General features: G+C 34.4%; 1 protein-coding gene across 1 annotated transcript in view; it reads right to left on the bottom strand.

The window, feature by feature from the left end:
- Positions 1–626: 626 nt before the first annotated feature.
- The window catches only part of LOC126484365 (acetylcholine receptor subunit beta-like 1), an 883730-nt gene continuing 870582 nt past the window's right edge, over positions 627–13774 (bottom strand). Inside the window, exon 7 of the mRNA XM_050107835.1 lies at positions 627–7191. Coding sequence (XP_049963792.1) covers positions 7027–7191 — 165 coding nt within the window. The 3' untranslated portion in view covers positions 627–7026. The remainder of the gene's footprint in view (positions 7192–13774) is intronic.

The raw sequence follows: 13774 nt of genomic DNA, 5'->3' as shown, positions 1-13774 counted from the left end.
TTAATGCTTGCAAAACTTTTATGTTTCATTATTTTGGGATTAATGAAAATTCAATTTTTTATTTAAACTGTTTGTCACAACACAGAAATTAGTGTTTAGCACAGTGTATATTTGCACAAAATATTATGTTGTTTTCCTGCACTTTATCAATATTCCATTTATGTAGCTTATTTCTCACAAGACAGTGACAATTGTTTTCCACAAAATGTATGAGCCTACTTAATCAACCACTCTAATCTAGCACAGAGGATTTATAGCGACTGAATTACTTCTTTCCAGTTATTAGATGAAAACTAGCCAGAATTTTCATGGAGACTAAACTACACATAGTATTATTATGAAACTAACTAGAAGTCAATGAATTTATCTAGCCACCCATAATTTAATTGAAATTATAAAATGTCGTACATATTTGTATTATTTACCACTTACAAAATGAATGTAAGCTGTTTCTTTAAATTCTTGTGCTCTCATTTTGGTGTGTGGTTTTTAGATTTCATTGTTAAGGATATGACACTTAACTTTCCCTTTTATAAAAAAAGAGAGTTATTTGTACATGGTGATAATTTGCATCAAGCTTGATTGTATGCATTTAAGGGTGGAAAGAACAATAAACATTTACAATGTTGATTGTCAAACAAGACAGTCCTGTATTTATTATATGGTACTTTTCAATTTTGTCATAATTTATTTACAAAAATGAGAACCCAAGACATTTGAAACTTAGTAACATGGTTACATGGCCCTTAATATGGGAGGTAGCCCGTTTCTTGGATCACCAACATGTATCCTTCACAACTCTGGAACTAACACTTGCATCATAGAATGATTTACAGCAGGGGGCAGACAATTACTGAATGTTTTATATTTATGAATAAATAATAAACTGTTTCGTAATTTTTATGGTCATCATTGAGCATTATTTTCACTGCACATCTGTAAGTTTTTCATTTGAAAACTTTATATAGGTTCACACTTTAAATATTAGTGGTTCCACTTCACACCCCTCACAGTCCTAAAACAGCAAATAGGAACTAGTCATTCTCACAAAAATTTCAATTTATACCATTCACAGAATATTTTTGCATCATGTTTTTCAATAACTAATATCATGTTACACTTCCAATAATGAAGCTTAAACTTAAACACATCAGCTTTCAATTTAAACAAGCAACAATAGTGGGAACTATTTGGCATAAATCTGTAAAACTGGATAAACAATATACTGTTGCCTCAAATAATTGAAATGGCACATTGCAGACTTACAAAATTAGTAATATTTATCATATGCAAATAAATAAATTTCCTATCTATGCAAATGCAACATTTAATTTATTATGTCTATCCAGTTATGTATGTTTAGTCACAAACAATTATTGTTGTTTCTTTGGCACCTCGTGTTAAGAGTATAAGGTAATTGTCACTCATTCTACAGCTACTAAACAATACTGAAAAATGGGTGCAATTTAGGAAAATATAAGCCAGGAAAATCAGGAAGATTTTCTCTGCAGTCATGCAGTATGGCTTGTATTTTGCAGTGGCTATGAATTGACTGCAGCATAAGCATCAGCTTAAAATCCAGACAGTAATAGATGTGGGAAAATCAACCATGTTACCAAAGAGAGCATTTTCCAAGAGCAAAATAAATGATTCATAATTGGTAATGAATCAAAAATTGCTGATAACAAAAACTTGAACTGCAAGAGTTAAGTGGAAAGTGTAAACAGAGAAAGATGAAAATGTCAGAGACACAAATCAGTAGTTTATATTCTCATTCTGAAACAGAACAAATCTAGGTAATACATGTAATAAATGTTTAGATGAAATAGAAGTTACTAACAAATTACATGAACAACAATCCAACCTGATAATAAAGCAGGAGTCAAAACCAAAAATGAATGTAGATTGGAGGGATATAAAATGTGACATAAGAGAGAAATACAGGTAGATGACAGAGGAAAGATACCACCATACTGTATCTGTTACTTCAATGCTGATTTCTCCTCCCTGATTTCTGTTCTTTCTCAACACTTCTGATGTGCTTTATAATTCTATTTCTTACTATTTATTCCCCTTCCTTGTTATCATTATCACATAATTCAGTTCCCACGTATTATACATGCGAACAAAGTTGACACTGTGTGCAGTGGCTTTTGGGAGCGACAGTATAGGCATTCCCAATTACAGTTGCTCCCATCAGCCACCACTCTGAGTGTCAACTTTGTTTGTGTGAATAATACTGTAAATCGTTTCTTCATCTACACATCAATAACGCAAATGGTCAATGCTTACAATTGTTACAACAATCACTTTGAGAGAACTCATTTAGTCATTAGGCCTAATGCATCTCTTCAAGACAGTAGTATAAAAATAGTAGGTCAAAAACTCTAGCCAATCACAATTTATTGTGTTGATTTTGCTGATAGCTTTTAAGGCTTAGTATGCCACCTCCAAGAACATTTCATCATCAGCATCTACGAACCCAGGTTGTAAATAACATGCACCCAAAGCCTCAGAACATATAGTGTTAAATTACTGCAATAAATTGTAAATGGTTACAATTTTCAATCTATTATTAGTAAACTCTGTCACTGTTGTACCTACTAAATTTTTTACAGAGCACACAGTTCCAAATTTCTACTTTGTGTTTGTCTGTGTGTGTCTGTGTGTGTGTGTGTGTGTGTGTGTGTTTGTGTGTGTGTGTGTGTGTGTGTGTGTGTGTGTGTGTGTGTGTATGTGTGTAAGTGGGAACTAGCACATGGGAACAGTGAAATGATATAAGACTTTTTGTCACTCCCACGTCATCTCCGATATTATCAAGCATATGTGATCACATAGCACCAGGGTTACGAAGATATGTGTGTCATCACCAGTAAATGAATATAAATAAAGCATTTTGTGCAAATGTGTCATAGATAAAACTTATCTGTTGATCATTTGACAGAAGAAAAACCCATCTTGCATGCATGTTGTCTAATACATTATCATACAGTGTGGTTAACTCCAGCGCACTTTAGAGCCACCAATGTCCTAAGATGCTGGAGATCGTCTTGTTTCTTTAAAACTATCATCCCTTGAAAATGGAGTGAAAAATGTATAACGAGTATAAACATGAAAGTTATGTTGTCTGGCAAAATAGTATCCACTATAAAAAAGGGAAAAATTATGTAAGACATAGGACGTAAACTAAAATACTGTAGAATTACATACAAAGAAGAAAATGGGAGACTGCTGAGAATGATGATAAAGAGATGCACAGACCATTTGAAAATAACTCATTAAATGAAACCTTACAATGAGTTTATTGTGCCACTATTGATCTGACATTTGATGAAAGCTATTCTCTTCTCTGGCATTTTCCAAATCTTGTGGGGGAAGAAGAATCCATTAATTCTGAGGGACCAAGAGTAATTTTGACTCTCTTTATTGATGGTTAAAGATCTGGTAAATTTAAATGCTGTTTCAGAAAGAAGATCATTACTTTTGGATGTAACATGGTATTAGGAGATTCATCTAGTTCTCTTTCTTTCATTATCAGCTAAAATGACCTCATACATTGTAGAAAGAATACGTAACTTAGACCACATAATTCTTCGCCAAAATTTTCAGTATTGAACAGATTTTGTAGTTTATCCAGATGGCAGATCTTTATAGGTGGGTGATGCGCTAAGTTTAAAACAAACATTTCTGGAATAGGTTTTTTCATCTTATTGTAAAACTGAAAATAATTCTGACACTAAAACACAAAGTTAGCCCAATTCACAGTATTGTCTAGAATTTCAAAAGACAAACTGTTATATATTATCATTATTATTATCAACATCATCAGTTGCTTTATGCTATTGTATCATTAAATTTCAAAACATTGCTCAGTTTTTATACAGTCTACATTATTTAAATGATATCATGTATTTAATTACCTGCAAAATATTTAGCTCATTGTACAAAATTTCATTGCTCATCTTTAAACTTAGAACCTCTGAAATTTTCTTAAGTGACTTTCTGGTGTGTGTGTGTGTGTGTGTGTGTGTGTGTGTGTGTGTGTGTGTGTGTGTAATAACATTAGTAATACTAAAAGTTTTTCATTGTTACTTTGAAATACATTTCAGTATTAATTGTGCTTAGGCTCTTATTACATTGAGTCATTATATTGTAAGGAAACATATAATAATTTAATAAAAAGCAAATGTGAGTCAGATACAGTTCATATAAGGTATTTAAATAAAATGTGGCAAAGGATAATTTGAGTGTTACTGAGAACAACAATGCAAGTTTTGGATATTAAATTTTTAGTAAATACATATTTATTATTTGCCAAAACTCACAGATTAACATTAACAGCCTTGGCATTAGTGGAAAACTGTTAAGATGTTTTAAACAACTGCTTCATTAAAGCCATTGCTCTTAGCATCCTTGATGAAAGTTAAGTTTTCAATAAAGGAATCAAAATTCTTTATGGGGCTCTCTCACACTGAACAAAGTGCAAGTGTTCTGTCCATGTGAAGTAAGATAATTTTAAAAAATCTGCTAAATGGTTTGTTCACTTAAAAAAATTGCTCGCTTTTCAAGAATTTTGTTTTAGGAAACGTTTTTTTTACTTGGATAGCAAACTGTTTCAGTTGGTATGTAATATGATAGTAAAAACATGTTGAATTTGTGAATTTCTTCTTCCATGCATTACACATGTTGATGACTGTGTTCCATCTTATATTCCTTCTTAGCTGAGAAAGTGTTCTGTAACATAAAACTATTCAGGGTTTATCTGAATATTATGTCCTCATAAACTGAATGTATCTTAATATGAGAAATAACTATAAATTTTGCTGAGTGATAGGCTGTGGGAGCTGTTGTCCAGGAAAGCTGCTAGTAATTCATTGTAAATGTTATTACAACACGTAAATGTTGTAATGACAGGTCCAGTCTATCACTGCAGAATTTACAGTATTTCTTTAAACCAGATATTTCAGTTTTGAATTATACTAGCACTATGAACATTTCCTATTGTCTTTTCTTTCTTTGCAAAATAATAATGTTAGCATCTTCTTTGCATTAAATATCACTAAAATGTCAGACTGTTGCACATAGTATTTGCCACACAGTATATTGGGGCACAGTTCATTGACAGAACAGGTATTCTGTTATTATAATATTTAATATAATTGCTTTATTTTGTGTTATAAAAATAAGCATCAATAAAACACTGTAAGATAACATTGTGTACCCTCTGATTTCATGCCACTCATTCATATGTCTTTTTACCTGTGTTAAGATGCAGTGCTCAGAACTTATAACACTCGGTTGTGTTTATATTAATCCAGAAACATTTGTGTGTGTGAGAAATAAATACTGCATTAACTGGAACAGCTTAATTCATTGATGTATAATAATGAAACGAACTGCTGAAGTAGCAACAAAATTGGATTAAATGTAAGCTGCTCACAGGAAGAACATATAATTCTACATTATTGCATCCAGAATCTAACACTTTTCTCCTCTTCTTCTTTTAGAAAAACTGGAAGTTGTTAAAAACTGATTTAGCAGAAGTAGAAATCACCATTATAGACATAAGGTATATCAACAGAACCAGTGCTTATCAAGAAACAATCAAACAGAAGAATTTAGTAAGCATAATAATAATGATAAAACTATCACTGGAAAATATTACCAATTTGACAGGATGCAGAAGAGGAATAAACATTACCTGTTACGATATAGTGTAAATGCCACATGCTTTTCAAAATGAAGCCAGCACCAAGCATTTAGCATCTGTAGATTTTCATTTTAATGAGGGCCTTCAGTACTTTCTCAGTTATGAAAAAATACCCAATGATTCATAGACAAAGAAATTGGGCAGTGTAATCATTTTGTTACAATACATAAATTTCTTTGAACCTCACCCTAAATAATCCTATCAGGGCTTTCTAATGATGAGAGAAATTCTTTTGAAGACAATATACAAAATGTGAAATTTTATACAGGATGAATCTGCATAAAAATATACAATAAAATTTTAAAAGTAATACAAAATTTTGATACTAAGAGAATTATCCACAACAGAAACTGTATGAAACTTACAGAAGATTTGTTACGTACATTTTTGGCAGTAAGTGGACATTATTCTTCAAACATGTAATCTGTCACCAAAACTTCCATTTTGCTTTGTACTGGTGAATTTCATTTTGCAGTATTCCATATGGATTCACTGCAGATATGAAGCACCTACAACTCCTAACATGGTGTTGTCTACATAATCTAATGTGCACTCAAAGTAATACGAAAGTAAAATGACTTGCGAATGACCTTCTACTATTCTTCCACAGCCACTGTCATTGTCAAATCACAGGGCACAACTTTGATTGGTGTATGTAACAACATGTTCTTTTATACTGTAGAGGGCTATTTACACTCTTTCCATTAATATATGTACAAAGATATAATGACATATCTTGATGTATAGAAGGCGATTTACATTGTGTAAGCATCCTCCACTTTAATTTTGAAGATAATATTCTAATTCCTTTTTGTAATAGGATGTAATTTGAGCACTCATTATTCCTTATTCAAAGGAAACATTTATGATTTCCATGTCATTGTTCCACTTTTCCAAAACACTCCCCTCTTCTTTTGATTATAAAAGAATGTTCTTAAACTAGGACCAAAACAACCATTAGGCCTATCATCTTACTAGCCACTCATCAACTCTAGGTTGCCACTTAATAACAACAAGTTCAACTGTACTCAGTTTGAATGGGTCATTCATTATGAGTTCATTTATTATCATATAGCATTTTATCTAATGAATTGTATCTTGATTTGGTGGTTGTAGTTTGAATAGTTTACCATCACTATTAAGTAACAGATTATCACTATATAGCTCATAGAGCATGCAGACTTCTTTCAACTGTTTACGATGTTCATTCACAGGAACATCTGTTGTACACTGCACTCAAAATAACTGACTGTCCTGATTTTGAGAACAGTCACAAAATAATAATGAGAAGTAAAATGAACTCTCTTGGAAGTCACTCATTTTCCTCGATAAATCTCAATTATTCTGTCCTGGTCCACATATTCAAATATATGTGGAGCATCCATCAGAATACCAATTGTACCTGCCGTGGTCACCAAGAAAAAGATATAAAGTTGCAGCCTATCGATGACCATTGCTACATACTTCCAGTCCTCCCGGATCTGAAAAACAAAGAAAGAAAGAAAAAAGACTCAAGATCATTTCACAATGAAAAGTTGAGTGAAAAATTATAATGGCTAAGTAAATGGAACATTATATTTCAAGTTCAGAATATGTACATCAATCAGTCATTAATAATCTGTTTATTGCAGATCTAGATTTCAACCAGTGTGTTACTATCATCGGTGTGGTAAAATGCAAATCAGATCATAATTACAACTTACCTATACATGTAGCCCCCACTAGACTATCATGTCAGTATTTCATTTCTCACTGATTGTGATCTGAAATACTGACATGGATAGTCTATTAGGGGCTCTTTGTAAAGGCAAACAATAATAATGATGTGACTTTCATGTTACTGCACAAATGATATCCTTCACAGTAGCTGCAACTGTATCTGCAATAAACAGGTTGCAAGTGACTGATTGCCAAACATTTTCTCAGCTTTAAACAAATGCAGTTGCTGAGAACATCCATTCCATATGGAATTGGACCTGGCATTATATTTCTATGTTGGTGAGGTTAAACGTGCCTATTTTCATCCTCTGATGAGACAAACAGATGGCACCTGCCAAGTTAATCAGTTTTGACACTTATCACATTTTACATTCATATCAGACATAGATTAAACAAATGCAAATCCCAAATTGGTGTGAAATACAACGTTAAACAACTGAATGGTACATGATGATAAAGACCCTCACTGACAACAATTCCTGCCTTGGGCAAATTAGTCAACAGTTACGATAAGGATTCTGGAGAAAAGCTAATTGAAAAAAGGGGAAACAATAAGTGATTACAAAATTAGATATTCTTGCAGCACAAATTTCTGTGGATTCTAAAATTTAAAATATATATATATGTTCACTTAGGGAAATGAATCTACTGTTAAGAATTATGACAAACTCTACAACATAAGAAACAATAACAACTATAATAAAAATAGGGTTATATATATCTCAGAAAATATTTTTAATCCTTAGAAAAATATTATGCCACAGCAGCAGTTTTTGAAGTGTGTGGAGCACACTGTATGCAAAACGAACAATAAAGTTTGAAGGCAACAGTTCAGCATTTGTTTTTTTCTTTGATCTCCAGTTTAGTCAGTAGTTACTGTCAAAGTATTCTGCTTGTAGGAATGAACTTGGAACCACTTGTGGCAACAACAAGCAACGGCATGTGAATGTCAAAAGAGCCAGTGTGACGTTTCCAGAGAAAGTACAGTATTTCAAAAGTTGCTACCTTCATTTGCTTGGTTGACAAATTAAAATTTCTGTGAATTTTGTGATCTACAGATTTTATTTTGATGAAGTAACTCTACAAAATCCTTACAGTGTGGTTGTTATACATATGAATTATTTAGGTTCTTGTTTGTCTGTCTTGTCATTTGTAATCTGCAGAAAAGTAGTGGTAGCTCCACAAATACTGGATTGCATGGAAAATGACACATAACATTTTATTTTGTTTCAGCATCATCCATATGTCATCTGATTTGCTGTGTGCATAAAAACCCAATCCTATACAACTAAATGACATTTAAAGTATATTATTTGAGAGAGAGAGAAATATCAGATTCCTAAGTTTAGTATTACAATAAACAGAACAATTACACAGGTAAAACTGTGAAATGAAGTTTCTACAGCACTATGCACTTTCTATGCATTTGGTAGGCTAAATGAAACATCAGTGTACTGTAGTTTAGCAGATGTTTATTGTCAGTGGAGAACACTCATATAATGTAAACTGAATGTGTGACTTCTCTACTGTAGAGTAGATGTTCACTGTGATGGCTGTCAACTTCTTCACATAATGGAATTATGAGCCATGTTTTCTCTGACTTCCTGTAAGGTTCTGTAATCCTTCTGACAGAATCAAACACTAAAGATACACCCAGTAAGCTCTGGTACTATTTCTGCTGGTGCTGAATACACAAGAAACTTCACATAACCCCACAGGAGAAAGTCAAAAGGAGTGATGTCAGCAGAATGCACAGTCCAAAGAACTGGGCAGCCCTTTCCAATTACTCTCTGCCTGAAGTTGTCTGTGAGACATGCTCTGGCCTCCCAATAGAAGTGCACTGAAGCAATAGTGTTCTAAAACTACAAAATAGTGCACAGTTGCAAGGGAATGTCCTCCAGAAGTTCAGGCAAAGCATTGTCTAGAAAGTTCATATACCATGCACCATTCAAAATTTCAGCCCATATTCTCACTGAGAATCTCATGTAGTAAATTCTCATAGAGACAGTGAGTGCATGGGTTATTCAGAATTTGATAATGACTGTGGAAACTTTATATCACATTTCCAGCTATAGTTTTCTTATACCAAAATATTCATAATTTCATCCTCTTTAATCACCCAGATTTTTAAAATGTGTATGATAGTCCTCTACATCTGCAGAAAGAGAAAATGTTATACTTATGTTGTACTTACAATGATGTGCAGGCAGTCAGTTTCATGGACCCGTACAGTGATTGCACTGAACATCCCCTATTCCTTTCAAGAACTGTCCATTAAAATTTTTGGGGGCATGATGTATGTAAGAAGTGACTGCTGAGCTTCATAACTGTAAAGTCATTTCATTCAATAAAGCTTTAATGCACCTGTCAAAGATTATCATTGATGAATGATGTCACACTTTTTATCAGGGGCAATTGCATTACCATCAGAAAATTTCCTGCATCAACAACACAATATCTGCCTGTTCATAATGTCCAACTACTATCCTAAACAGGGCTAATACTGATTTTTCATCAGCATTATTTGCTGTTTGCTTGAAATCTTCATCATAGAACTGTACTCATAGATGGCTGGAGACAGCACCACAAACAACAAACTTGCTTGCTGCAATGGTAATACTGCAAGTGACTAAGAAATGTCAACTGTATGAGACAACTGACACCTATCTCCTGAATTCCTCATACATGCCCCTTTGTAGTGTGCGGCCTCTCATCTTTTGCTGCTGTGGGAAATTTGCTTAATATAAAAATTAACGTTATGTAGGATTTAAATTCACAAATACAGATATTCTGAAAACTCATAAAAGGAGTTGCTGATTAAAGATTCGTTTTTAATGTCTGGGGATTTTTAATTTCCTACCTGATGTCTGTCAGAGTAGTAGTAACTTGTTATAAACTTTTGCACCAGAATATAAAACTTCATTCAGACACTTGTATAGTGATGTATAGTCAATGTGGATACTGTTTTTTCTTCTAGTATTATGGTTACAAAACACACTATAGTTTTACGCACAAATTTCATTATACATTATGTGTATTGGCATGTAACCACAAGAATCACTAGGTTCCTGAAGGAGTATCTGCAAGATATTTGGCTAGCAACTTTGTACAATACACTTTCTGTGCACTTTAATAGAATAAATTCTGTTTTGACCCTAGCAGCATTGCCCCAAAAGGTACTGACATAGGACTGCACTGTGTGATGATATGCAAAGTATGTAAGCAATCTCATCTGCATATCAGTGGAATGAGTAAGAATTCTGTGTGCTAGGCAGGTAAACTGAACTTTTTAGTTAACTTATCAGTATGCTATGGACAATGGAGCCTCATCCAAAGTGTGCCCTTTGATCTCTAATACTGGTATTTATAAGTCATTTTGATTTGTTCGAAACTGCATAATATGAATCTTTGTAAGATTAAGTGTTAAACTGTTTGCTGTGGATCAGTTGTGCAAATACCAGTACCCCATTATTCTCATAACTGTGTCTGGTATTGATTTGTTTGAGCCTATAAGCATTACCATACTGTCATCAGGAAAATTCTCAGTTTATTAAAGCTCTCCAATGTCTTAGGTAAATAATTTATGTTGGTGAAGAAAAGTAGTGGACCACATAGCAAATCTTATAGGACTCCATATTTAATGCTTCCTCACTTTGAGTTTAGTATCCTTCCTGTTGTATCATTTGTTAGTGTGACCACTGTATTCTCTGTTGTTGAGATGTGACTCCAAATATGGGGTATGTCTTTAATGTTCATGTGGTCCACAGCTCTAATGATTCCTTTGATTATATATAAAAACAAAGATGAGGTGACTTACCGAACGAAAGCGCTGGCAGGTCGATAGACACACAAACAAACACAAACATACACACAAAATTCAAGCTTTCGCAACAAACTGTTGCCTCATCAGGAAAGAGGGAAGGAGAGGGGAAGACGAAAGGAAGTGGGTTTTAAGGGAGAGATGTCTGCTTGTGTCTGTATGTGTGGATGGATATGTGCGTGTGTGCGAGTGTATACCTGTCCTTTTTTCCCCCTAAGGTAAGTCTTTCCACTCCCGGGATTGGAATGACTCCTTACCCTCTCCCTTAAAACCCACTTCCTTTCGTCTTCCTCTCTCCTTCCCTCTTTCCTGAGAGGCAACAGTTTGTTGCGAAAGCTTGAATTTTGTGTGTATGTTTGTGTTTGTTTGTGTGTCTATCGACCTGCCAGCGCTTTCGTTCGGTAAGTCACCTCATCTTTGTTTTTATATATAATTTTTTCCCACGTGGAATGTTTCCTTCTATTATATTGATTCCTTTGATTACCACTACAGGTGGCACAGAACCATAATATAGCCCCCACGGGCCTGTGTTTATGGTTTGCTGAATGTTTTTAGCAGTCATTCACCTGTATATCAGGGTATCCACACATGGACACTGTCCTGGTTAATCTAACCTGGTGATATGTTACCACTGATTGACATTTCAGCCTTGATGGTCCTGTAACCATTGCAATCAAACAACAGTGTGCACCATTTTGTGTGCTCCAAAACACTTTTGCCTGTTCCAGCATTATACTCTGTTGTCAGATATGCCACAGATCCCTGACTAACCAAGTTTACAAAGTGGGCAAGCCTCCAACCTCTACACTCTGTCATGAGGCATAGATGTCTTACACCTAGAGCCTGTGTTAAATTACTTTATAGTTGACACTTCATGGGCTGGAGCTGTTTTCCTCTAATGAGAGCATTCAACATCATACCTGAACTGTTTGTTGTTGCCAAACTGCCACACCAAATGCTCAGAAGACTTCTATTGTTTGGTTAGTGCTGTGTAGGGCTATCAAATATGTGTATTCTGTTACCATTGTTTTGCATGTGTGTATCATGTGTTTTATCATGTTTGATGAAATCTGTAAGAAAAGGGGCTGACGCAGGGATCCAGAATGCAAACACATCAGATAAGAAAGCCAGGCAAAGAATTGCTTTTAAAGGACAATTGTGACAAATAGTGTGCAGTGTGCAGAAATAGTTTGAGAGGGAGGCAGAAAATGGGGGGCCTCCCTTACCAGTTTCTAAAGAAGTCATGTGAACATAAGCTGTGGTAAAGATTAGTTAACCAACTGTATTTTGCATTAGTAAAGAGAAATTTGAGAATGAAAGAAGTGAAGCAAGACTGTCTTGTCTTCAAGTGCAGGGCAAGAAAAGAAGTTTGCCAAAACACGTAACAGATCTGGATACTTTTGCCAAGACCCTATCCGGTGTCATGTATACAATTATTATCATAAAAGAGATTGGCCTGTGTTAGATAGCTTCCTACAACACTGTGTGAGACTGAAATTTCTGAAGGCAACAGATCATCATTGCAACTGGTTCTGCAGAGTCACCACTTTAAATACAAAAATATTGTAGGCCACAACATCTTAGTGGTATGAGAAGACATAAGCACATGGGATGCAGATTTTTGCATGAAATGAAAGATATTAATTTTGAGGACATCGCTTGGATCGATGAAACATGGGTGAATGCATGTGATACTGTTATGAAAGTTGGAGTGATGAGAAAGGAGAAGATATGGCATTCCCCATTGGTAAAGGTGGCAGAATTATTCTAGTGAGTTCTGGTACCTATCACAACTATATTACCAGCTGTCAACTATTTTTCAGGTCCACTGACAGTTTGACATTATTCCTCATTTGGGTGTTGGCAGAGCTTCATGAGACAGACACGCAGCGCTAATGTGCACTCTTCATGTTATTTGTTTGTCTTTGGGCATAACATCTCCCTAATTTAATTTTTGTAGTAATCTTTTATAAAGAAAAGAATTTTTAAAGGACTATGCAGTAGTCATAATAATCACTTTATGGAGATCAATAGAGCATTCTCTAAGGCATTGTTTTCTTCTTTAATTTGGAAACATAGTAGACCTCACCATGTACTGTGTATGTAGTGGCTACGAAATACATATCGGCTTTGTCACATTATTTACATTAATTATCTGAATATATCATTGCAGTACAGATATAATTACTTCACGGGTTTCAATAACATTGTTGCTAATTATGTTTGATGATATTACAGCACTAAATTTTAAGTATTTAAATGACCTGCCTGTTGCCAGAAATCTCAGTTAGTCTACATATAATCTCATCGACTGCGATTGACTCTCTCATTGAGGAATTTTGCTTTTCTGTTTTATGTCATATCAATATTAATAATTGATGTGTAGGCCTGTTAACAGCACTTGCAAAGTGGCGTACCACGTGTTGTCTGTAACAGTGCTGCAACTGGTGGCAATTTGGCAACACTGCCACTGCAAGTGACAGACATCAACTATCAGGTAATTTTAAAAGGACTATGGTTCACGG

The sequence above is a fragment of the Schistocerca serialis genome, chromosome 6 (assembly GCF_023864345.2).
Source record: "Schistocerca serialis cubense isolate TAMUIC-IGC-003099 chromosome 6, iqSchSeri2.2, whole genome shotgun sequence".
NCBI classification, from domain to species: domain Eukaryota; kingdom Metazoa; phylum Arthropoda; class Insecta; order Orthoptera; family Acrididae; genus Schistocerca; species Schistocerca serialis.
Note: the sequence above shows the minus strand (reverse complement) of the source record. Positions and strands in the feature narration are given on the sequence as shown.